At 34.2% G+C, this 27,500-nt stretch overlaps 1 protein-coding gene across 3 annotated transcripts in view; it reads right to left on the bottom strand.

Moving 5' to 3' along the window:
* Positions 1 to 9,354: 9,354 nt before the first annotated feature.
* The window catches only part of PARP8 (poly(ADP-ribose) polymerase family member 8), a 200,006-nt gene continuing 181,860 nt past the window's right edge, over positions 9,355 to 27,500 (bottom strand). For all 3 annotated transcript variants that reach the window (XM_077117121.1, XM_077117120.1, XM_077117123.1), the window contains 8 exons: positions 26,736 to 26,784; positions 25,427 to 25,539; positions 25,118 to 25,190; positions 23,802 to 23,871; positions 19,792 to 19,865; positions 18,544 to 18,613; positions 16,868 to 16,952; positions 9,355 to 9,730 (listed from right to left, as the gene is read on the bottom strand). In XM_077117121.1, coding sequence (XP_076973236.1) covers positions 9,628 to 9,730; positions 16,868 to 16,952; positions 18,544 to 18,613; positions 19,792 to 19,865; positions 23,802 to 23,871; positions 25,118 to 25,190; positions 25,427 to 25,539; positions 26,736 to 26,784 — 637 coding nt within the window. In that variant the 3' untranslated portion in view covers positions 9,355 to 9,627. The remainder of the gene's footprint in view (positions 9,731 to 16,867; positions 16,953 to 18,543; positions 18,614 to 19,791; positions 19,866 to 23,801; positions 23,872 to 25,117; positions 25,191 to 25,426; positions 25,540 to 26,735; positions 26,785 to 27,500) is intronic.

The raw sequence follows: 27,500 nt of genomic DNA, 5'->3' as shown, positions 1-27,500 counted from the left end.
TCCTTTACGACTGGGTGTTCCAGGAACCATTCATGTACATGAGGTTGGCCTTGAATTATACATAAATTTGCAACAGGCAGAGACTCAAGGAAAAGCATTCCAAATAATAAATTGCACCATTACACCACTCCAGGGCTGCTGCATATTAGAACTAGAAAACTGAATGTGCTGTAAGCCTACAACTATTAAGAAATATGTATCCCAGAAATGAACCAGGAAACACATAACAAATAAAAATGTTCCCAATTAAATGGCTCCAGAAATTAAGTCAGATGTCACAGGGTAATAAGTATTCATCATAAAATTCAGGTTCTTTACGATTTATACCATGTTAGAAGAATGCAATACTTTTGGAAGGAACCTTATTTTCCCATTGACTTAAAATTACAGACATGCTAAATTCCATCACTGATTTAGTCTCATTGGTAGTGAATATTATTGTTAGCTGAGAGTATCTCTCTTCCTTGTTGAGTAGTAAATGTCCTGTAAGTACCTTGTCAAGTAGTTAATCACCCATAAATGAACTCCTAAATAAGCTAGGGAAGCGCATTATCCAAGGTAATTATTTAGCAAAGAAATGATCCTTCTGTTATGCAAATTACGGACATTAAATTATAAGTTTGTAAGTCTCCAGTTTTATGTTTCTTTCTGGACCCTCAAAATTACCTTCTAAACCAGTTATTGCTCAATATGAAGTTAAGATGAATAAAGTGGAGATGAAAATGCTCAGTGTGACAGAGAGTGGATGTTACCGAGAGTTAGGGATTCCAACATTTCTTTCAGGTGGTAGACCTGGAGCTGGAGCCCGTGATGATGATGATGGTGGTGATGATGATGATAATGATGATGATGATGATGATGATGATGATGAAGAAGATGATGATGATGATAGTTTTGGCTTATGCACTCCTCCTGCCTAGTGGTTGTTTAGATTGATGAATATTTTATATTATGTACCAACTACCAGCCATAACCCAAAGAGTTTCTCCTTTAATGTCACTATATTTGAAGACAGTCTTTACCTAGAAAGACATTTATAATTCTTTGTGTGTGTGTGTGTGTGTGTGTGCTACTAAGTGCCAGATACTTACCAGGGACTAGAAGTAATCTATGCCTGATGGGATGGAGCAGGAATGGGCAAGGAGAAAAGAGGCAGACAAATTAAAACCATGTCAGCACTGTATGCAAAGTGAGACATATGAGGTGTGGTCAGAACACTCTAAGAAGATTTAGAGGGACCATTTGGTCTAACCTGGGGAAAATGAGGGCAGGTTTTGGAGAAAGTGAAGATAGATGGAGAGCCAGGAGAAGTAGAAGAAGAAGATGGGGAGTGGGTGGAGAGGAAAAAGCATGTGAGAAGAGGTGAGGACATGAGGCACAATGGGCTGTTCTAGAATTGTGACTAATTCAGGGTGACTACAGCACCAAGGGTAAGGGTCATGGTGGTGGTGGTAAAAATTGAGGCTGGAGAGAAAAGAGAGAAAAGCAGGGGCCAGACCATGAATGAGCATATGTGTCTTGGTGAGAAGTTTTACTTTACTGAGTAAGAAATTGGGAGACATTGGAGGATTTTAAACAAAGGACTTACAAAATTAATTTGCATTTTAGAAAATCGCTTAAGCTTCAGCATTGCAAAAAGGTGAAGAGCTGAGACGGGGGTAGAGCTAGTTGTGATACTGCTACTGAAGAATTAGGATTTAACAAATAATTATAACTATGCATTCTTTTTTTCTTTCTGGTATATTAAATCTCTAAACTGTAATCCAGCTGCCTTGATCCCTAAGAATAATGATAAAAGCCCTCATCTGGTACATTTGTCCGCTTTCTTAACTTTAAAAACTGGTAAGGGCAAAGGCCCTAATGCCAATGAAGGAACTCCAGTCAGCCATTAACTGATTCCAGCCCATTTCTCACCTTTACATCTGTAAATTGTTTCAGCCTATACCTGCTATTTAAATGATAACTGTCTCCTTTCCTTTCTGCTTACATTTGCTATTGCAGTGATAACTCTCTATTCCACTCTGCTACTACTGAAATTGTAATGACTTCATCTGCCCTTGTTGGAAGCCATAAAAACCTTAACCACCCTAGACTCAGGGAGACAGATTTTTGGCTTCTAGGCCATCTGTTCTCCTTCTTTGTACCTAGCAATAAACTCCCTCTTTGAAACCCTGGTGTCTCAAGAATTGGTCATGTGAGTCATCCAAAAGAGAATTCTCCACCTTTGTCTGGTATCAGTATTAAACTTATCTAATGTCTAATTTAGCAAGAACCAAAGTGTAGAGGGTCCTGGCAGCACTTGTGTTGAGTTAACCTTTTAGTTATTGCATCATAGCAGTGTGCATCTCTCGCAGTGTCTACTAAAATACAGAGATATTCAGTATTTGAACACTGGTTAAGGCTAGACTTATGAGCTCACTGAATAGCTGTTATGGGCAGAGAGACCCAGATTTGGTCAAAGAAAATGGTATAGATGATATCAACATGGGCCAAAGAGTTAAAGAAAGAAATTACAGGAGAGCTCAAGAAAATTGAACAGATCAAGACACTCAACAAGAGGACTGGATGATGGGACCTAGAAAGGAGGGGAAGATAATGACTTCCATAAACAGGTGGATGGTGTGGCCAATCATTGTTTCATTGATAGGAGTGCAAGAGGAATAGAATAGCAGGGCCTGGGGATACTGGTTAGAGTTTGTTTGAAGTCTCCTTGGGAAATTCAAGAAGACATGTCTGACAGTATTTGAACATATGAATTTAGAGCTCAGGAGAGACAGGAGCAAGAGCTGAAGATTTAAGAATTTTCAGACTTCAGATGGGAACTGGAGCTATTTACAGTGGACTGTATGTTCCTTCCAAGTAGAGTGTATAGAGTAAGGTGCCACTGTCCTTGGCAGTGAGTCAGTGTCCCCTAGACCACAGTACAGTGTGTACATACCCACGTGCAATTTGACAATTTTAGGAAATGATAAATCACAGTGAAACAGACATGAAATTTACTAAATAGGCCTTTTCCTTACAAATCTCAGTATTTAGCAAGTCCAGTTTTACAGATGGCAGAGATGCTCATTCTTGAATATGTCCCCATTGTAACCCAGAATACACATTTATACCCCACATGGCTGAATGAGTGCTCATAGGTTTCTTGTCATAGTTAGAGCACTGTCAGGCCATCACCTTCCATCACTGCTTCTCTGAAAGGCACAGGAGATACTAAATTGATCTCCTTTAGAAAGTCAGGAGAAAGTTAGTCTTAGTTTATGTTAACTTATCCCTGCTATACAAATAGGATCTTTTGATCCCTAATTTACTGCTTTTTTCTTAAATTCTCTCTTACTGCCTCTTCTCTTTTTTTTTTTCTCAGTTCTTCCTCTTCATTCCTTTCTAACTTTTCTTGTTCTCTGCCTCTATCAGAAATCTGTTCTGAAATGAGCTGCGAGCATACTTCCAGAACCCCATTTTCATGATGTCGCTCACCCAAGGACTGACAATGGTTGGCTATTGCCAATTATATCAAGTGTAGACTTCTTTCCCTCCAGGCTCTTTGGAATGATATCACATGCAGCCTATGTAATGGTATTGCACTCCATTCTTCCCTGATAGAGTTCTTCATGGTAATCAGATCTTTCTCTTAACTCTTCCAACCAGTCTACTGTAATTCTTACCTTCGTTCATCTATTCTTCCAGCCCGGGACTCAGAAAAACATGTTTAATAGGAAGAGCACAAAGATGAGACATCCTGACCCTAGGTTTGGAGCATAGTGACTTCTCTGGCAAAATGACATCTCATCTGTGAGAAGCAAGGATAAGTGTTCGTGTGTCTGAAAGAGGTGTTCTGAAGTGAAAAATGAGAAAATCTATGTGAAAGTGCTTCTGAAACTATAAAGTACTATATAAAACAAATTCCTCCCTGATCAAAAGTTCCCTTGTATCTGAAATTTAAGATACATGATTTTTTAACTCCGTATCTGTTTGATGGTATCTTTGAAAATTTGTGTGTTTTCTTAGATACAAGTTGCAAGTCATAGCCAAATCACTGCTGTTTGGTTTGAAATAATTGCAAAGGGGCACCAGGAAAAAGGGAACAGAAATAGAGGCCAAACAAATGTTCAATAAATTATCAGTGATTCTCAATTCTGGCCTTCCATTAAAGCAGCCTGTGTAATCGTGAAATTTTGAGTAATCAGACAAAAAGTAAGTGATTTCTAGTGCATGTATGTCTACAATAATGTAAAACAGATCTACAAGTATTTTATTGTACTGTGGGAAAAGATCATGAAAATGTTGGGTGAATAAGTAAGTGGAAATTAATAATACACTACTCATTAGTCTTGGTTTAAACATTTAAAAAGTCATTTGGGGTATGGATTTTATTTCAGTGAATGTAAAAATATCTATAAGAATTTTAAATAGATCCTCTCAATATTGTTATCTCTTTCAGCCAATTTTCCTTCCACCTTTGTATTAAAGATTCTAGCCTCCTGTTGGGAGGGTCCACTGGATATAGTCTCACTAACGCCAGGATCCTCTAAATTGCAGTGATCTAATGAATTTCTTCCTTCTCTTCCATTTATGGTCTTTTACTTTGCATGTCGCTGGCCTTGTGCTAATTTTGAATTATTTCCAAAAGTTTGTTTTCTTTCCCAAATAGAATGTAACTTCCTCAAGGACAATACAAAAATAAAAGTTCTCTATTCTTTATCCTAAGAAGAATACTAGACTCTTAAGTATTTCTGGAATAACTGAAATCTATTCTAATAAACAGAAATTTCTTAGCCATAAATTGTAGTATGAGCAAAAGTTATTTATAATGAGAATGTAATCCTAGCTTCTCATAAATATTTACTATTAATGGGTTAGAGAACTGTATTCATTTATGGACAGATGTCTTATTCAGTTAATAAGATGCATTATATATAAAATGTTTTGCTTTAAAAATCATTTCCGATTACTTATCAGATCCAAAATACTTAGGAAATTCAAAATGGTTCATCTGAAATTCTCAATTGATATTATGCCCAGTCATCATAAATAAAGCATACATCCAAAAAATACAGAAATCTTTTGTTTCAATCCTATACTTCTTGGCTGAATTTGAAATTAAATGGCCCTCACACAACCAATTAGATTTGCTGCAACTATTTGGAGGAATAATCACAAGAAGAATTCCTTCTTTCTTTTTTTCTTATTTTAAAAATATTTCATAAGTGAAAAGGGCAACATCATTTTTAGAGTTTGTTGAGATCTTCAAATATATGGTTCCCAGAAGCAAGATTAACCAAAAAGAGTATCTAAGGCCTAAATGTGTTTTCAAAATAGTGCCCACATATACCATACTTGTTGAACAAATTCAGATTTATTGAAAGTAAACATTTACATTGGCTACAGTGTTAGAACTATTACAAAGCTGGATAAAAGAGGCTTAAATAGCAATAGAAAGCAAGTGCGATAAAAAGTGAATAGAGAAAATATTTGGCCTTAGTGATCTCTTAGCAGTATTTACATTATGTACATATTGTTAAATATTTATAATAACTCTAAGGCACCAAAGGCTAAATAGCAGGTTGCGATACTATTTCGTGCACAAAAGTCATGAAATTTATTGTAAAGAAGGCTGTATAGTTAAAGAAACATAGGCATATCTTAATGTTTACATAAAGGAGTGGCTGCATTTTTAAAAATCTCAAATGATACATTAAATATTGGGCAGACTGAAGAAATTATTTTTGACCATTAAATTTATGTTGACTATGTAAATAAGCACTATTTTTTACAGACTTGCTGTTAAATGTGTAATGTAATCTATTCTTCAAAACAGCTTTTTTCACACTCCTGATATGCTTTGTCTAAAAACTACTTGAAATTCTTTTGACCTAAAAAAAAACTTATACCTAATATACCATAGTTTACAAAACCCCAAGAAAAAACTTATTGATTAATAATACATCAAATTTATATATAACCTGACAAAAATCTGGCAGGCATTAAATCCAAAATACTTGAATATTCAGTCTGCCATTCTGGTATAGCAGTTGGGTATTTTAAGCCTTTAATTGTTTATGGTGCATTTGCTTGTCGTTTTAGGTGAATGGACATAAAATTGGCCCTGGAGAAAACCAATTTTAAAAGTAACTAATTCATTTTAAATTTTGCAACTTTCTTTCAAATAACTCACTGGGTGATAACTATGTCACTCCACACCAGTGACTAAAATATCCATGTTACTATATTGTCAAGAGATAACTGACAATACCTATGTCCAACGTGGTCTTGACTGTTAAGTATTTGATGACTTCTACTTGTAAAATTTCATTTGTTCCCTAAACTGGAATTCAAATTTAACTTAACAAACAGTTCATCATTTATTTTGAGGTAGTGTCATAATGAAGAATTCAGCAAGAAAATAAAAGATCATCATAATGTTCTTAAAATGTGCTTTAAATACCACCATGAAATCCATAATTTATTCAGACAGTAGACAGCCCAAGGTTGAGTGACCCTTCACGACATATTAAGTAACTATCTGATGAAGTCATCTAGACTCTTTACAAGGATGACGAGTTTTTCCTTAAAACTTTCAGAAACCACATGCCCTAAAGCAAGATACGACATTGTAAAGGACTGCTAAACTTCTTTCAGTGATATTAATTTAATGATTCAAATACTTGCATATTAAGGGTTTTCTTTCTTTTAAGCAAAGGAGACTTTCTTAAATTTTTGATGAGAAATATTCATAGCACTATCAATTATTTGGATTGGTTTCTTATACTACAAAGTACTTAAAAGTGAGTTTAAGGATGTGATTCTCTGTCTACATTTTAAATTTAAACAGTCTTCAAACCCAACATTTGACTGAGATATGCTGATCAAAAATAAAGAAATGTCATTCCAACATAATTCATTCCATTGCACCAAAGTGCTTTACTATTACGTGTTCTTTAACACTGAGTTATAGGTACATTATTATTCATTTCCCGCTTGAAAGTTCATTTTCTTCTCTTTTTTATACAGTGGATGATGACAAAAGACAAGTTATTCTTGGGGAAAAGTTTACAAAATTAGTAATGAAGGAAAAGGTAGAACTAGTAAAAGAAGGTTATTCTTCCCTCACTTAAAGAATGAAAATAAATGACTGCCTTTTCTCGGGTTAGTTCTTAGAAACAGTGGCTACACAAATAATTTAACTATTACAAGGCATCAGTAAATATATCTTAAGATTATAAAAACATAATACAACATCAAATGTCTGAAATCACTGTATAAGTCAATTGATAATATCTTAATGGGGTAACTGAATCAAGGCATGATAATGGTGTTGAAACATACAAATTTTAAGGACCTGCTTGGATGTTGGAATCATGATATAGATTTATTAATGATCTGAATTTAGATTCTTTAGAAATAAAAATATATATCTACAGCTATATACTACTATGGTATTCCTAATTTTAAAAAGTTTGATTAAAAAATTGGTTTGCCTTAGAATAGGTAATTATAAAAGTTGTGATAATTTTGGGAAATAAGATTCAGATCTGTCATTCTCAATTATCATACCACTCAGTTTTATTATTGGAAGGCATCTTATTTTATTATCAAATAAGATGTCTACCTTTCCATATCTTAGTGTCATTAAACTATTAACTGCTTTCCTTCATCTGATAGGTGGAGCTACTTTCACTCTTAAATTGGCAGAGGTTTATATTATGCCAGTTTTTCCTTGCCAAAACAGTTCCCCTTGAATCCTTCAAGTAATCATTCCAGTTCAGGCTCAAATACTTTACTCCTTAGAGAGCACTCAATTGTTAAGTAAAGCCTTCAGAGATTAGGTCAGTGGATTTTAAACATTCATAGGTCCTCTAGGGAGTTTTTGGAGGTAATTCATTGACCTTAGAGACCAAACAGGTGGAGTTCCAAGAATCTCCATTCTCAAAATCTGCTACTACATTTTCATACATGGGATGGCCCACAAAAAACTGACAGGAACAAATAATCCTTTTTTGCTTAAAAAATGCTTTTAAAACAAAGTCAAAGTGACGTGGAGAACTTGAGGAGTCTTGGCAGAAAGAGGCAAATGCTCTTGCTGTCCCACATAAAGCCTCAGTCTGGGCCCGGTTTCAGAGACAAGAGTCCGAATAGATCAACGTTTTGAGAGAATACTATCAAAATAATCAATATCCCAACAATTCCAAGCATATTTTCTTCAGAAATAAGTGGCATATCAATTATTTATAAGAAAAACAAATGCTTATTAAATACTTCCTAAATTGCAACCCTTAACCATGGGTGTGACCATTGCTCTCACCTTTATGCCAAAGAGGGAATACTGAAGTTATCATATTACGTTTGCAAATGACTGTACATTGATTTTTTTTTTCCTTTCCAAATAAATTAGAATCAGATTGAATAGTCTGGCAAACCCACTAATAAACTGCTGCTATGAATAGCCTTATTCTGAAGACATCATGCAAAAAAATAAACATTGTCGATTAAAACTTGAATAAGAAATACTCTAAGACCCAAAGAAATAGAAATGATTTTGATGAATACATAACTCTTGAAGGCTGAGTGTTGAGAACTGGTGTTATTGTTCTCTATAAAGTTGTTTTCTTTTAATATAAAAGAAGCTTGAAAGTTTATCTTCTTTCTCAATATGAAAAAACAAAACTAAGCAGAGATATAAAAATGAAAAACTATAAAAATGCTGGTGTGGTATAAATAAGTTAAAAAAAATGTTCCATTATAGGAAATAAAAAATATATACTGTTTGTTTAAATTCTGAGGCCTTTCTTTTAAATATATAATTGTTTGACTACAGATTTGCTCCCCAGGGCATCTAGGTTCCCTAAACGATGAATTTTGGATAACATTTTAAAAGGTTTGAATTTTAGCTGATGGGACATTTCTCTAAATAAATAAAAAATGTTTTCAAATATTTTCAGTGAAAAGCTTATACTATCCCAATGAATGGTGACTCATATCTAGAATTACAGTCTACAGAATATTATCTTCTTTTTGCCGAATGAGGATAGGTTTGTGGTACTGCACAACTCTGTTCTCAAAACACATACTACATACTTTTGGGCAAAGCACTCTTTCTAAAACTTAGTTGTTTTTGTATAAGGAAAAATAACAGCAGAATAGGGAATATCCCTCCCAAAACATTCCAGCGCTCATACCACTAATAACACAGCACATCAGAGTGTGCAAACAATATACTTATTGCAAAGTAACTTATATTATAGATTTTGATGTCATTATGAAATGTTCTCAGTTCTATTTCGGTAATCTAAAATGTCGGTATACAATACCAAATGTCCAATTTAAGAGTTTAATATAAAAATATCAGCGCAAAACTGTTTTTTAAATCTGTTTATTGTGAGCAACCCCAACTTCAGTTTAAGTGCTGTTGGATTTTATTACTAGATTCCATAACCCTACAATTGATAAATTTTATACCATTTTAGGTATGTAATGAGATACTTAAAAATACTAAAAAAAAAAAATCAGTATTCAAAGGGCTAATTTTGTTTATAATAACAATAAATTATTTTATCATCTTCTTCAGTTCAAAATCCAGCTTTGAACCCGAGGAAGGTTTTCAAATCAAGTTAATTAAATGATGGTCCTTTAACCAGTAGCAGTTTGATTACCAATTACTCGAAGGATCTCTTTGTGAATGCCTCCTTCTTGTGTGTTAATATTTGCATCTCCAACTTGGCCATCTTCATAACTAAAACACAAAACAGAAACATGAGAATATTCATAAAGATGACAACATTTAAAATGCTTTAGAAATGCTATTTGATGCCTAAATATGGCTTAAGAATAAAAAGCAAAAGTTTTTTTCAGTTGTATATAATAAGGCCACTATTCTATTTTATTTCATGCCTTTTAATTTTAACTTTTTATTCCCACACAAAGAATTGTCTGAATTACAAGAAGCAACCCGGGGTCTTAGGCATTTCCTACAACAGTTGTTACAGAGTCTACTGTGAAAAAATATACCAACTCCAACTTTATGTTTCTTATGTACCGGACCTCAACTCCACTCCTATTTCCATTATTTATTTATCTTCTGATTGACAACACTCTTATAAATTACTTTACCTTCTACCACAACTCTTTTGCCATGCCCATTTTCTAATTATTATTCTGTTGTAATCAGTGCTGCCTTTCTTTCTTATCGCTAGTTGCTTAATTTAGTTTGATGATAACATATGCTTATTTATGCTGGCACTTTACTTAAGAATGCAAGTCTGCTAACTTTAGCTAGAGAACAGATGTGAGGATATAATATTAAAGGGCAGCAGTTACTAAGACCTCTAGAAGAAATCATTACATTTTAGATGATAATTCATTTCCTCAAATAAACTTGCTCTGGCAATAAGAATTTCCCAAGAATGAATTTCTAAACTTCCATGATAATATTCAGAGTGGAAGAGGTGATGAATTAATTTTACTTCATAAAACGGCTTCAAGACAGAAGCTTTGGAGACGGTGGTAATTACTTCAAAATAGATAACCAGGGGTGCAAGTAGTGTCTCAAAGATTAATGCGCACCATTGTCTTTTCCACCTGTACTCCTGAAATAACACAATGCATGAAACTGAAACAGACGACACAGCAATGAGAACTTAGCTTCTTACATCATCCATCGCTTAAACACCTAGTGACAACTGCATTTATATCAAGTTCAAACTCCTAATGATTCATAGCTGCCTGTCAACTTGGCTAATACTTACCATATAAGTATGTTCTTTCAGATACACTCAACAAATCTCAATTTACTTAGACTAATATTAAAGCATAATTACATTTACATGTCTATATATTTAATATATATACATGACATCTCATGGTGAAATTTTGTATTAGGGGAAGAATGGGATATGTGGCACATGGCCCAGTTATAAAAATTTTCTCAGAAGAAAATCTTTAAAACAGATTTATAACAGATAACAGGGCACTTAACTGAACTAGAGAATGCACGAAGTGAAAATATTTTAGAATTGTCCAAATGTAATCAGGCATTTGTGGCAAACTGTGTAAAGGTGTATTTTACAGGGCAAGTAAAAATATGAAGGACTGATTTTTACTTAAGTCTTGGCTACAAATTGTAACAAGGGTAAACTAAGCCATCCCTAGTTCCGAGTAGAGGCTGGGGAGGTAGCCTGGTATGAAGGCTTGTGCCCAACGGAGAAAATGGAGATTTTCCAAGCCATAAAACTAGTTCCTTCTAGGAGTCAGATTATGGAAAGCAAAATCAAAGAGAAAGGAGAAGATACACTGAACACCCCAGTGCTATAAGGGAAGTGGGAGAGTGGGATACCTTAGAACTGTGGTGGTTCTTGATGAGTTTCCAGTTTCAAATGTCAGTCCACATGTGTATGTACCCCAAATTTCCCAGTCTGCATTTGTTCTAGCTCTATTACGTTTTTGGTATATTCAACATTTCTAGTATTTCATGTACTATAGACACAGAGTTGAATAAGATATGCTTAGGTCAACTGCGAACTAGGCTACATACCACCATCTTCATTCTCTTCAACCTAAAGCTGGCCTTCGGATAAGATTCGTCTGTGCAGTGGACTGAATGCTGCTGCCCAGTTCTTGGTCTTGAACCACACTACCATGACTTTTTGTGAACACACAGGATCTCTTAAAGCTCTTATTTTAGTTAAGGTGTGGCCCAACTGAACGAGGGCAGGCCTCAATCCCTGCCCTCATTCTGGAGTCTTTTATAAACAGAATAAATTCAGTCATAGTGAGAGAAAGCTCTGGGGGAGAAGCCAGAGGCCAGAAGTCAACAGAACCCAGAAGAGAAAGAAGACATTGTCGTGTGATGCAGAACAGACATACTATCCAAGCAACATGAAGGATGGCTCCCCAGGCAGAATTCTTATCGACCCTTGGAGGAAGCAAGCCTTCCAGCCTCCAGAACCATGAGACAAGAAATTCCTGTTGTTCAAGCCAACACACTGTGTACTATCCGTCACAGCAGCCTGACACACTAAGAGAGTCTATAATACAATCTAATGTAATATTATATATAATAGATATTATATATAAATATAATATAGATATTATAATATATATTATAATCTATAATATAATAACTCTACTTTTCAGTTTTTCTTCAATCCACTATGATTTTTTTCTGACCCTACTATCTACTGAAAGCTACAACTATAACTCAGGTTTCAAGTCTCTGATGTGTAAAATTATTGCATAGATTGAGGCTGTTGAGAATTTCTTTCTGGGATTCAGATAATGGGTTCCGTTTAATATATATTGATTTCAAGGTATTAGCAGGTCTTTTGAGTGGAAATATCCATTGAGAAATTACAAATACATACATTTCATTCATTCCTGCCAAGCACTATGCTAAGTATACAAAGAAAAATGAGCCACTTCATTCCTGACTTTGGTCAGCATACAGAGTAACAGAGAAGACCACACATAAAAATGAAAATGCAATGGAAAAAATCTCCCCAGCATGTCATACAGTCACACAGAGAAATGGTACAAAGGCACCAAGGGAAGCTTCTGGAAGGAGGGGAGGGCTGTGCTAAGACTTAAAACTGGAGTGGAAATTAGGTAAATAGGTGCAAACGGATGGAGTGGAAGAGGGAATCTCAGCTTAATGGAGAACATAAAGAGCAAAAGCGGGCAAGTGTGAAAACCACAGCATAAGTTCAGTTTGTGAAGCACAAGATCCAAAGTTAGAGCTGGTGGCGGTCAACTGTGGGTAACAAGGCTGCGGACTGGATCTCACTGCAGTAATAAGAAGAAAGAACAAGGGGATGAGGAGTTGGTTCATTTTGTAAAGGAGCTCTGATCTTTATCTTATAAGTAAGAAGGGTCAGCGTTTTAAGTTTAAGGAGAGGAGCGATGTGACAGTTTAAATCTCAGGAAGAGTTCTGGGTTGGAGCCCGAGAAATTGGATTTATTATAGACTGGGGATAAAGCAAAGTCCCCTGACTGTATCAGCTTGATGTCACAAAGAAACGTCTTCACTGAGTCATGACTGAAGGTTTTGTCTCTAAGTTACCACTTCACTATGTACCTGTTGGAACACCGTTTATCTTTTGAAAAACCATGATTATAAATCTCAGTTTTTCTTTCATATAATGGCCAATATACACTTCCTGTCGCATAAATATTTACTGAATCTGCCTATTTGGATAAATTGCAAAACTTGGTTTTATCATAAAATAAAAGCTATTTAATCCAAAATATTTCCCTTTTGCCTGTGCTGCTGTTCATACATTAAACTTTTACTGAAAAGTGACTATTTCAAAGGTGCTGTGCAAGTGGAGACAGGGGAAGTCTGCCATTTAGGAATAGTTAGATATAATGAATAAACTGAATTTGCAATAGCAGTTTTGTAATGAGTTATAGGACCACTAGGAAGACTGAATAATTTTGATTTGGGGCTTCATGGAAGAGGTAGTATTTGAACTAGACCTTGAAAAGACAAAATTGATTTTGGGAAGGGAATTCCTGAAATTGATTTACTATTGTGATCTGCCTGATTCCAGACCCAGTCCTGTTTTCTGCAGATGGTCTGTTTTATTTGGATCCTAATTGATTCTTATATTTCTGAATTGCCTGAAATTTTGAGAAACAGGAGGTGGTATACATGCCTTAAACTTATTTAAGAGAAAATACAAAAACACTCACTTTTGCATATGCCTGCTCTAAAGCAAAGAAACATTCAAGCATTAAACATATAGATTTTTACATCAAATTAGTAGGATAAGTAGAGGTAGTGGCTCTTAGCCTTTCCTTGGTCCTCAGATAGCTTAGGAAGTCTCCAAGTGCTGCTTCCTACGGCAGTGGTAGTGGGAGGTGGGGGGTGGGGTCTGCTGCAGCGTAGGGGAGCCCACTGCACTAGGTGTTTATTCTGCTAACTTGCAAAATCATCCATTACCTTCTCTCGGATTTTATTCTACTTGTGGAAAATACCAATTGTAACTTTTCATATTCAGCTCTAAAATTCCTCATTCATTCTGTAATAAACATTCTTGTTGTATATGACTGGAATACAACTTGTGTTTGATTGTCATACCCTCAGTCTTTGGGTCTTTGTGAAATGGTTGTTACATTTATGCATGGGCTTTAAGTTCCTCGTGTACATGTGTCTCAAGGTCAGTAATGAAATCAGACTTTATAACCATTTCTAGATGCTAGAAATTGGCTAGACTCTTTTCAGAATATCTGAACTATTACATTTTGTCAGAAGCAGTTATACTTAAATTTACTAATTTTGGAATTTCTCCCAACTGTTTTTTCAAACTTCTCATTTTACTGCTCTTTTTTTAACCTAAGTGATATCTTCCTTAAAATTTTACTTTCAATTTTTTCTGATACCACAATCTATTCCCTAAAATTTTCTCCCAATTTTTCTCTTATTCTGTGTTACTTTTTTTTTTTAACTTAATGGAAAGAACATGATTAGGATTCTAAATAACTGTTTTAGTGTCATCTTCACTCTGGGAATCAGATTAACATGTAAGTAATTTTAATGTTTAATACTATCACTTAATAACAGACAAAAATGAGTCACATTAATTTATATTTTCATCACCAGGCCAAGCTTCCAACATCAAGCACCACATAATGCAAAACAAATCAGAAAAAAGAACAGAAACTAAGTTTCTGTCTGATAATTGCATATTTGTGATGATTCATTTCATTTTCATCAACCTATTCTTTTCTTAGATGTTACCACTCAAAAGAGAGATGTACTGCTAGTAGAATTCTGTGATATTTTTTATTAGAAAGAAACTGGTGGTTGTAATGAAAAGGTACAGTAATTAGTAAATGGAGTCTTCTTGTGATGTGTTTTGAATCTTACCAATTTTCCTTATTTACTCTCCTCTCCTGAGACTGCAGAGAAACAGGATGAAATCTCATTTGTGTTTACAAAGCAATGAAAATCATTATTGAAATAGAACTTTCCTTTGTATTATTTGGAAAGTATCTCATTATACTGAAAGTATTTTCTTTAGATGGTCTTTCCTCATTTTTCTCCTCAGAATGAAATGCAGACATCCTTATGTCCAGTAAACACACACACACACACGCAAATACATACACATATGCTACATATATATCCCTACAAATGTATAGTTTAGTTAAAATTTCAAAGAAATAATCCTAGAAATAACTACTGCCTTCTTAAGTAACTAAGGTTGTTTATTTAGCTCAACAGATTTCAATTTTAGCAAGAAGTTAAAAGGAGTAGACTAAATTAGACAGACTAAGGAAAGGACTTTGAAGCTCTGTCAACATCGCAGGCTCACTCAATGAAATAACTTTGGGACTGAAGGTTTCTTTTGGAAGGCCAAGCTTCTAAGAGTGGATAACAGTGAAGATGGTTACACAGTTAAGATGGTCAAGAAGGAAGAGGGAAAGAAAATACATAATGAATGCCTTTCAATGGAGACGAGTAATGAGTTTAATTCTCATAATAACCTTAAAACAGTAATGTGCCATAGAGAGTCCCCTGAAGCCTCCAGATCCAGTTGGCACCCTTGTCCCCCTGGCAATCTGCCTCAGGAGGTTGATGTGTATGGATCTGTCAAAATGCTCCCCTGCCCTCTAGCTCTGGTAGGTTTTGGACAATGAGCAGGAGAATGACAAGTGACAGGAGGGTGAATCTGGGTACTAAGTCCTTTGGCTTCAACCTTCCAAGGGCAGATTGGACTAAGTCTCTCAACTGAAGGCTATGGCTCTGCTCAAAGCATCTGAACTGGAAAGAACCCTTCTATTAAGGGACATAACTCCTTCCTCTTCTTTTACTTTTGGGCTTAGGGATGTAACAAATTCAGTGTCACTACATCCAGGTTCCTACATTTGAACTCTGGTTCCTCTATATCCACACATTTCTAAGTTATCTAACTGTAGGCAATATAAATTATCATTCTCTGTGTGGACTGTTTGCTGTTGAGATTCTGACTGATACAGTTATTCTCATATAGGTGAAGTTTAGAGATGCTATATAACTCGGCTAATGTCACCTTACTAATAACTGGTAGGCTGGGATTCAAACTGCCTGACTCAAAAGCATGCCTCTTTCCACTGCTCACTTTCATTAAGAAAGAATTTTTGGCCAATAAATGCATATTATAAGAAGGTCACAGTTTTCATCTGATCCAACAGAAAACCAGGCAGCTCATAAAATTTTCATTGTGAATAGTCTGCCAATAAGCCAATGGATCAAATAAAAGGAAGACATAGAAGACTATGGATACTCGATATTTTGGAGTAATCATCTTGATGCAGTCATTTTGACATGCCTTATAAAGCAAGCCAGTGTAATTTTCAGCTTCTATTTTGAAAAGTACAGAAAGTACAAAACAGATAGCCTCAACCCTTTCCTGATGTCCTTTTAGTGACATGTTCATGGATGAGGTGGGGAACAAGAATGGGGAAAAGGATGGGGGCCAAGGGGGGTGGTGGAAATCAGACAAATCTACTACACACATTAAGAATGAAAAATGTCTTTATATTTTAATTAGGGTCTTATGATACAGCCATGCCAGAAAATCTACATCAGCGTGCCCTGCATTGCTAGCCCAGACTATATGGAACGTAGAATACCCTTTTATTGGCACAGAACCTTGTTACTATTTTCTTCATTCCCAATTACAATATGTTTAAAACCTATTAATAAAGTGCATATATGTGTATATGTTTACATACACACGTCATGCACATTATACTCTCGTATATATACGCATACACACAGACAGATGGTTAAAGAGACAAGGAATATATTTCCTTCATTTCTTCTGAGACAGTACTATACTATACACTATAGTACAAATTACAGTACTATAATTTGAGCACTGCTACTTACACAAAAAAGAATCGCGTACAGACATGATCAGTATTTGGGACAACCCATATCTCTCCATGTTTGTGCAGATCAGGTGAGGTGATCACTGAAATCGGAAGATAAAATTAAAGAACTATTTTAGTCTAAAGGAATCCTAGTCCATTTCAAGTTGTTATATTCCTTCTCTTAAAAATCTAAAAGCAAAAATACATTTGTGAATATAATGAAAAATATTCAAACTTATGAACTATCGAGAAATGTAAATAAAACATGAAAGGGCATGAAAAAAATGGTATGATTTAAAGAACAATAAATTGTGTAAAACAGAAAGGAAATCTTTCCCTGTGATTTGAGAACTATGTAGAAAGACAACTGATACCCTATAAAAACTGTTAAGTTTTAAAAGATAGCTATCTGGCTGAAATTCTTAATCAAAGAAAAACAAAATAATTTTTAGCCAAAGTTAGATTTTAAAGAAGAACAAAGAAAAGTATATGATCTTGCAAATCATTTGACAATTATTTTCATCTTACATAATGAATAGCAGAATGACTTCAGTGAAGAAACAGAAAGACCCACTGGATCTTTTTAGTTCTGGGTTTATCTTTCAAAATTTTCATGGTATTATATATATAAATAATATATATATATATATTAACGTTTTTTATTGCAAAATATAATGTATACACAAAGCAAAGAAAGAAAAGGCAATAATTTTCAGAGTGCACTTCAACAAATACAGAACAGGTCCCATAGTTTGTGATGGGCTATCATTTCACCATCTCAGATTCCTCCTAGTTGCTCTAAAATACGGGGGCTAGAAGGAATGTTAAAATAGTGATTCAACTGTCATATTCATTTATTATATCCCACTCTCTGTTATACCTCTTCCTTCTCCTTTGATCCTTGTCCCAATCTATAAGGATCTTTAGACAATGCCTGTTCTGACTTTTTCATGTTGAGAAGGGGTGTCAACACTAAAGGATAAGGGGGTGTAACTAACTGATAATTTTGGAGAGGTCAGTCCCTCTGGGTTTCAGGACTAATCTGACCTAGGAATTCTTTAGGAATTATACATTCCAGGAAAGCATGCTTAGTGCATGGAACTTTTATAGGGTCTCAGTTTCAGCCCTAGTTGTTCTTAAGAGTTAACAGGTGTGTCATTGATTGGGCTTCAGCAAGCTATGGCAGCTAGCATACCTAACTGAAGTTTGCCTGAGAGTAGTCTCCAGACTAATCTCTATTTGATCTCTCTTAGTCACTAATGCCTTATTTTATTACTTCTTTTCTCCTTTTTGGTCAGGAAGGCATCCCATGGTGCCATCAAGGTATTATTTATTTGAAAATCAACTTAAAGGGGAAGGGACATATTAACAAAAGTGATAAGCATTGGTTAGAATGCTTGATCAGAAAGATATAATTACTAGGTATATTATAATTATAACACTATACTGAAGTATCTGCCAAGAATAAAAACATAGCACTGTTTGAATTCTTTCCAAATTTGCTCTTTGGTTTTTAACCTTTATGATCTCTATTGCACCCATTTTCCATTTGTGTCCTTAGAGACAGTCTTAAGAAATAATGCTTCTTTCATTATTCTATTAAAAGCATCTGAATATATACTTGAATATATATAAATAATATAAATAAGATAGAAAACTAATGTTATGAGGTTTGTAACACTTTCAACTTACCTTCACATAAGGCTATGCATTTTAAGTTACGGCTTTGCAGGAATTGAGATTGCTGTCCTTTTTTCTGTGACTAAATTCCAAAAGAATTTTAAAAATTAGAGTAAAAATAAGACATCACTTAAGCGAACAAAAACTGTTCATTGTTAAAATATCACAGTCACTAAGATGATTCCAGCTTTTTAAAAAAGCCTATAGAGCCTCGGGATAGCCAACAGTAGTATCCTTAAACTCTCTCTTAATAAGAAGCTATATTTGCTCCATCATTTAATTTCTGTACATCATTATTATTAAATCACTCCCAAGATGAGCAATCTAAAAATACTGCTGAATTACAGTTTAACAGTCTCACAACATATGATTAGAGCTCAAATTCATTTTTACTGGAAGCCTGGCATTTTATTTCAAGGTAAACAACATTAAATTTGCATGATCTTTACAATACTAAAATACATTATTCCAGTTCATTCAACTATCCAAAACCACCCCATTTTTATAGCCACAAGGATTTCAGAAACATCTCATGTAGTAAAGGTTTATTTTTTAAGATACTAAATGAGTTATCCATTTTTTTTCCCAATAAAGCCACATTATTCATCAGTTAGATTTCAATTTGCCCAGAGTATGTTTGTTTTCTACGGAAAACAAGAGACTTGCAATTGCTCTTCTTTCTGTTCGGAATGTTCTTTCTCGAAGAGAGTCACATGGCTCACGTACTTGCTACTTGCAGATCTTTCCTTGAATGTGCCTTCCCAGTACTTCTTTTCCTGACCACCCATTGAACATAGTTCCCATTTTACCCTCTTGACCCCATGGCATTCTCCATTCCTTTTCCCTGATTTTTCCTCATAATATTTACCACTATATAGCAAATTATCTATTTTTCTCTCCATCTGATCTTCTAGTTCTCTATCTTCTATCATCTATCCAATCATGTATCTAAATGCACATTTAATTTGCCTATCTCCACTGCTAGAATGCAGTCTACAAGAGAACCCAAATATTTGTCTATTTTTGATCATCACTGTAAACCCAATGGCTAGAATAGTCTCTGGTATCTAGTAGGAGCTCAATAAATATTCACCATCTATTTACTGAATAAAAGCAATTAAGTTATTATGTTTAGGTGAGTTTCATTCCTTTATAAGTAACAACCCCTTAAAATAATCTTGCAGACCTAAAATATCTGAGTATTTATTAATGCCCTGCTAGTTAAGTAATCAGATGCAGCCACCTGAGTCGCTACATTACCTGTGATGCATTGCTGCTTTTGCTGCTTGAAGCTGGCTCATCCTTGGCTGACACCTTCTGCTTCTTATTCATCCCTGAAAGCATCAGCAAAATAATAACTCAGGAACAAAGCAGTATGATGCAGCTCAAATTACAGTCCATCTACAGTGCGAAGTTCAACTTTAGGCAAATGTTTGATTGATTCAGGCAAAATTCTGAGTAGAATTTACTAACTCTTTTAACTAAGGAAAATCATATAAATTCTTTTGCCATGATATTCACAAAGCTTAGTTTAATCTGTTAATGCCATGATTTCTTACAGTGAAAGATTAAAAAAAAAAAAAAGAACTCAAATCCATTTCTGTTTTAGAATGTATAAATTTGTATCTAAGTTTATTCAAAAATGCTCATCTACTACCATAGCAGAGGTCGACACGTAAGCTAATTTTGTTGTTGCTTCAATATAAGAATGAGCAGAGCCTACTTATCAAATTTCAGATGGTTTGGACCTAAGTCAGGCATTCCCCCGAGAAGAAGCAGAGGTGGGTGGGTTCAGGTTGAGAAACTGGCCTAGGATTTTAGATGCAAAAGCATGAAGGAAAGGTAAAGGGTGTTATATACAGAAGGTCTGTCTGTCTTTAACTCCTAGACTCTCAACCGTCAAAACTGGCTGAAGAAAATACTTCATTTTAGTGCAGTGACTCTTCATTTTTTCAGAGCAAGGATCCTTTGAGAATTGGATGAAAGCTATGGACTCTCACCCCAGACAGATGCAAGTACAAACAAAGAAAATTCTACATCTATTCATGGGGTTCACAACCTCCCATCTGTTCCATGAATCCATCTAAGGAGTTTATACATTGGTTATCTATGCTGAAGGCTTAAAATTATTTACACTGGTTTTTATTTTTTTGGTTGTTTTTCTGTTTTTAGGTTTTTATTTTGTATTGTTTTATTAATGAGATTTAGAATCTGATTTATGCTGCTTTAATTGTTTTTTTCATTTGAAGTATGCCAGTCTCTTTTCTAGCTCTGTACTGCCTTATCCCACTTAGTATTTATTTTCACAGGGTTATTCTGGCATAGGGTATACATTCAAAGAGTTCCACAACAATATATCCCAACTCGTATGTTCTTCCATAACATGACCTTGCCACTCTTTCATCAAGAGATGGAGTCTAATCCCCCAAGCCTTGAATCTGGAAGGGCATGTAACCACACGGACCAGCAGAGTATGCTGGAAATGACACGCAGCTTCCACCAGTGCTCCCAAGGCAGGTGTCCTGGAGAGTCAGGCAAGAAATGCAACTTCCATGTTGGAAAGCCATATACAGGTGCTTCAGGTGACAGTCCCAGCTCATTCCCTCAAGGCATCAGACCTGAGAGTGAAGGAGACTTAGCCCACGTGCCAGCTGAGTATCACTTAGTGGATACTTCAAGGAGAAAAAAATCATCCATCCAAGCAGAGTCCCATATTCCTTACCCAACGAATTCATGAGCCTAATGAAATTACTGTTCCACACCTTAAGTTACTCAGCAATAATAACTGGAATAGTCACCTGTATTTATGCTCCCTTTATGTTATATTTTTAATCCTAGTTTTCATTTTTTTTGTTGCCTTACAACTTTAATTTTTTTTAAGTTTTCTGTCTTCAGTATTTCACGGTATTAGTTTTTGTTATTGTTGCTGTTTACTTTTGGTGTTTCTAGTTATAATTTACTTTTAAAGGTTTCAGTTTTACTCTTCCATCCCTGAGAAACAACCTGCCATGCTTGAAAGGTAAGAAGACTGGCATGGGAATTAGACAGGTAGCCTAGTTAATATTTATTAAGTTCAGGAACCTTAAGTATTCCTTCCTATAATAGAGATTAAGACTCATCATACAGGCAACATGTGAATCACCCCTCCTTAAGTTATGTAATGTGATCGTATAATCACACAATCACACACATGAGCACGCAAGTAAAATCAACTACATTTGCACATATATGAATATAGACGCATTTTCTACAATTCTGAACAGAAATACACCAAATACGAAAGAAGGTTGCAGGAAAAAAAAGGTGGCATTTTCATCTGTTATTTATAGACGCCTGTGTATTTTGGATTTCTTTACAATAAACATAATTACTTTATGCTTAAAGAAAACAGGCTAATTGTTTTAAAAATCATACTGATCATCAGAAAATATCCAGAAATTAAAAAAAGTGCAAAGAAGAAATCCCCTAAAATTCCACCACCAGAGGATAACTAGTGATAGTTTGTTGATCATTCTTTACACATTTTGAATTTACCAGGCTCCCCTCAGCGCATGCTTTCAATTGATTCCAAAATAATCTTCTCTACAATCTCCCAAAATATTAACAAGAAGTGTCAATAAGTAGGATGATTATAAGTGTATTTTTCTACTTCCTCTCAAGTTTTACATACTGTTCAAAACACCTTTATGGGGTATATAATACAATAAATCTTATTTCTGAAGGAACAAGAGTATTAATATTTTGTGGTCTAATATTTTATGGCTATTGTTAAATGAATTCAGAGGTGAAAAATTATAATTAAGCAAGATATATTTGTGATACATCTACCCTCACATATTTTCTTCTATTTTGTATTGTGAAAATATTAAAACTTCACTGGATGGAGACAGGCAATGACAACAATTATGTTAATTGATTTAATAAACTCATATAGAGCATAAAGTTATATAAACCAAGAGAGAAAAATGGAGATAATAATAATCAAAATAATAAATTAAATAAATATAAGAAATATAAAGATATATGTGTTGAACATGTATTAGAAATACAAAAACCAAGATAGTAATATCTCTACATGAATTGCTTTTCTATACCCCAACCTAATACCTTTGCATTTTCAGAAGTTCAAGGAAGACAAACACAGACACACAACTGAGATGTGAATTCATTCTGACAATTAATTGAGCTTGCTTTTTATCCTCAGATAATACATTCTCAGAGAGATTTGAAAAATCATATGAAAACATACATAACTGACAAGCATTCATGTAGAAATACAAACAGATATTACTATGTTTTAAGAATTTATATTTTTGTTCATTGTTTCTACAACAATTCATTTATCTGTGGTTCCTAACCAAGGATGCTTTTCATATATAATCTCCATTTCAATACATGTTCTTTCAAGGTGAAACATTATGTCACTTTGGCATAAAATGCAATTAATAAAATATATTTAAAATACTGCCTATTACTGAAAGAGTCATTTAATTTTTTTTCTAAAAATGTATATTGTGCACCCTGGAGACACACTATAGCACAGAATTAAGAAAAAGTCAGGCCTGCTATGAAACTTATTATAATACCAGAATGTCCATAAGGAAGGATGTTTCCCTGAATGATACTGTAGAATGGGTAACAGCTATCTACAGAGTAGAGGTCAAAAGTCAGGATGCAACTTATGTGATCCTGATTTCCTCAACAACAAACTTAGATCAAATTTCTAGACTCATCATGGAGTTTACTTCTAAATTATTCAGAAGACTCTCATTATAGTACAATAACAAACGTGACATATTGCTAAAGAATCTCCAAACACAGCATTATAGTAAAACCCAGCAAATATACATGCACAGGAAGTTTCCATTAGAACACAAGTATAAGGAAAGAAAATACAAAGATAAGGGGTGACATGATATAGAACCACACTCAATAACAGCGGATTGATATGTATGTATATTCTTTGGTACCCATCCCAATGCTTCATACATAGTATATTCCTATTGTATTTGGGGAAGAAATAAATGAAGAAATTTATAAAATGAAATTAAAGTTGTTTTTGAAATTGATAAAATATGTTTCCCATCTTATATACTAGGGTAAGTATTATAAATTCATTCTGACATTTGTGCCTGGTTTTTGCTTCTGACATTTGTCAAATGACTTTAATAGAAATATATCAAATACGCTTTATTCCCTTGACAGAAAATTAGGCTTGAAATATTTAACAATAAAAAATCTGAGGTTTGAAGTGAAATATATAGGATTACCTGAGTAACCAAATGATATACTTGACATTGGACTAAGATAGATTCCACTTCCATACATCGCACCGTGGAGCTAAAACGGGAAGAGGTAAGAGAGGTTAGTCAAGGGTTTCAAGTGAATATTTTACAAAGGAAGGCAATCCGTCTCATGTTGGAACATTAAGTCTTGTAAAATGATAAAGCTCTTTTTATTCCAATGTCTAACTTGAAAAATAGTATTAAGTATCCTTGTCCTCAAAATTCAGAACGAGTTGGCAATATGAAAAATGATAGCCAAGAAAAAAAAATCCTTGATAAAATTTTTCAACCTACCAGAGATTTAAAAAAAAAAAGTCCTTTTTTATAAAGTACTGTAACAGGTGCTTATTTCAATGAATCTAAAATTCCGAAAACAAAACACAAGTTCAGTTGAAGTCTGAAATACATGTGAGGGAATTTTGATTAGGACTCATATGCTAGTACATAAATGAAATAACCCATTCAGATTTCCATTGGGCAACACTCTGTGCCATCCATTTTTATCCTCCTCTAAATTTTGTACTTTAGAGTTTTATTAATTGAAACTCTTCCATTGGTTTAAGAAACAACTCAGAATAATTAAACCTGTTGCACATTATTTCTATGTCCCAGGGCCTTCACACCTATTAGTATGAACTGAATACTAACTCAGTAAGTGGGCACTAATGGACATTTAGATTCAATTGTATCACCTTGACGTCATCCCATTGTAAGATTTAGCATAGGCAGTTGCGTTGAGCATCTCATTTCCTGACACCTTAACATTATCAGAAAAAAACAGTTGTACGAGAGAGAAGTGGGATGTGAGAAATGAAGGACATAAATAAATAAATATGACATCTTTATCCGCAATGTCCTGCCAACTCCAAGTGCCCTCCTACAGGTTGAAAAGCAGCTATCAGATGGTTCTTTTGTGTTCCAGCTCCAGTTTGCTTCTTAGTTCTACTGTTTTTCTTTACTAAAAGTTTTCACACTGAGGCACACACGCACACATCAAGAAATGTGTGTTGGGTTAACGTACAGAAGGCTTGTACAGCTTTACTTTGTGCATGATAATTTCTCTCTATTTATGTTCAAAGTGTGATTTTACTATTTTCTCACAGATTTTAATTTTCTTTTCATTCTCACATTGCCTGTAGATCAATTCTGCTTCCTTCATTTTGTGAAAAAGTACTTATACCTATTAAAAATTTTATGAATTTTTTTAAAGCCCTTTTGCAAGTAAAAACTCAAAATCAGGGCTGATTACTTAATCCCAATACTGAAAACTAAGGTCATGTTAAAGCATCACAAAATTTTACCTGCAGTCTGGTATTTGAAGCAACAATCAAACCGTTCCTCAGGATTGAGTGCCAGTTTTCAATATGTGAGCCACTAAAAAAACGGGAGGGGGGGTTAAAATCAAAATCAGAAAATCGATGATTTTTTAAAGGGAGCACAGTATAATGAGTCATGATGATCTCTGAAAGTTGTGAATTCCCAAGTCAAATATTCTAGAGGTGACTATTCAGAATTAAAAGTCAACTACTGCAGGTGAATGTCTTCCTCCCCACACATTTCCAGAAGATTATTGTGAAGGCATCCTCCACTGAACATTAAGCCATACTCACTGAAATGCAAAGGTGCTTCCAAAGAGTTTTTTAGCAGCTCTAAAATTGGATTCTTTGGCTGGTGGACTGCTGAGAAGAAGGAACTGATGTGGAGTATGCATAAACTTCAATTGCTGTTATTAAAGTAATGACAAGTGAAAATATGTCAAATTTGACATATCAGGCTGATGACAGTTTCAAATTTAAGTAGCTTAAATAATTACCCAATTTTAAACCAAAGCAATTTTAGCTTAATCAGATTAACAGGCCAATTCATAAAATTAAAAATAAAATCCTGCATAAATGATAAATCACATGGAATTGCTATTATAAAGGATAATTCCTAAGGCTTTTGGGAAAGGAAAAGGAGGACAGACAATTGAAAGATTTATATTTAGCTTTGGAATACACTATATAATCATATTTCAAGCAGATCTGCTTCCTTAATTACATTTCTTTTAAGATTTTATTATTGATTCCCTAAGTACGCACTAGTTATCAACTGGGAATATACTCTGAAGGTTTGGTAAGCACATATGAAAAGTCAGTCCAAGATTTTAAAACTGCTAAAGTTATCATTTGCTTTATTTACCTATATTATAAAATTGGAAATTGTTTATATTCAAATGTAGTTTTTCCATCTGGTCAGGGGGAAAAAAGATAAACAGATTCTTTTGGATTAGTTCCTGGACAAAACTTTCTAATTGATTCCCTTTCACTTAGGAATATCCTTGTTTAAAAAAGATTCATCCACTTCTCAGAAAAGTAGTCTTGGTAATATCTGGGATCTCACAATTTTGAGATTTTAGATGAAAAAGCTGAGATTTTAGAGACTGCTCTTAGACCATGATCAGAACTAAATCAGAGTTCCATTACCTTCTATTTCTCCTTCTTTTTTTTTCTGAAAGCTTATTAGACTCATAAGAAAGATATCTGGAGGCAATATCTTCTCAGAAACAGAAGTGGAGATGTTTCAACTTGAAACTGACATTGATAAAAATCACATTAACTTTCATCTGGTCAATATCCAGATAACAATCTTTCTGTCACTTGTGGAATGACTAAATGATCTCGTATTGCCTCTCTTATTTACTTAAAAGGTTAGGGCAGCAGCCTGAATTTGAATTTTGTATCTTGGAAAAGTTTCCAAGGGTACCCAAATGGCAATTTCAAATTGAAGAATTTCAAACTGAAGAATAGTACTTAGTCTGGAATTTACTTTAATTCCTGGAGAGGCTGCCCGAGAACCACAGGGGTCAATTCTCCCTAAACTATAAACTATCTTTCCCATTTAAACTTGTGGTATATGTATTTAAAAAAATCAACTTACCCTGTTAACTGGCAGTTTCACAATATGTGACCTATTGCTCGAAATAACCCTGAAATTAAAATAAACCAGCAGTCACAAATATATTTGAAGAAATTTTTCTTTATTGTACCATAAATTAATTTAATTACATAAAGTACATAAATAATTTACTTACTTAATCACATAACTAAATCCTGAAACAATTTAGAGTTCATTTAACAAGAGATATTTTAATCTGATGAAACAGACCAAAGATATATTAATTCTTCATCACAGTCTCAAATTTAAGCAGAATGAACATTTCTTTGTACTTTCAGATAATGGTAATCTAAAAAAGGTTTTAAGTTGAGTCATACATCTGCTTCCTTTATTTCTCCCTCCATTGTCTGATTAAAAATTAATTTTAATGTAGATTATTTTCCATTAAATATCTGAGAATAATCTCTTTGGGTTGATATATAAATTAATCATATTCAAAGTGTTATTCAACATATTTAGAAAGTTGAAAAAATAAATTCAGGTGTGTGAAATAACTAATTTACTATGCTTTACAGTAAAACAATAATTAGGGAAAATTGCAAAACATTTTGATAGACTTTCTTCTACCTAAAAGGAGAGTGGCTAACAAGCTAAAGGAAGCAATCACAAATAATTAAAAGGTGATAGGCTAGCTTCAGAGAAAAAAAGGAATATTAGATAGTTGAGATTTTTGCTTTCCATTTTATATGATGTGAAATTTTAAAGGTTCAAACAGAAACTGTGTTTTATTTTATTTAATTTGTCAGA

This window comes from Tamandua tetradactyla, chromosome 9 (genome assembly GCF_023851605.1).
Source record: "Tamandua tetradactyla isolate mTamTet1 chromosome 9, mTamTet1.pri, whole genome shotgun sequence".
Taxonomy (NCBI): Eukaryota; Metazoa; Chordata; class Mammalia; order Pilosa; family Myrmecophagidae; genus Tamandua; species Tamandua tetradactyla.
Note: the sequence above shows the minus strand (reverse complement) of the source record. Positions and strands in the feature narration are given on the sequence as shown.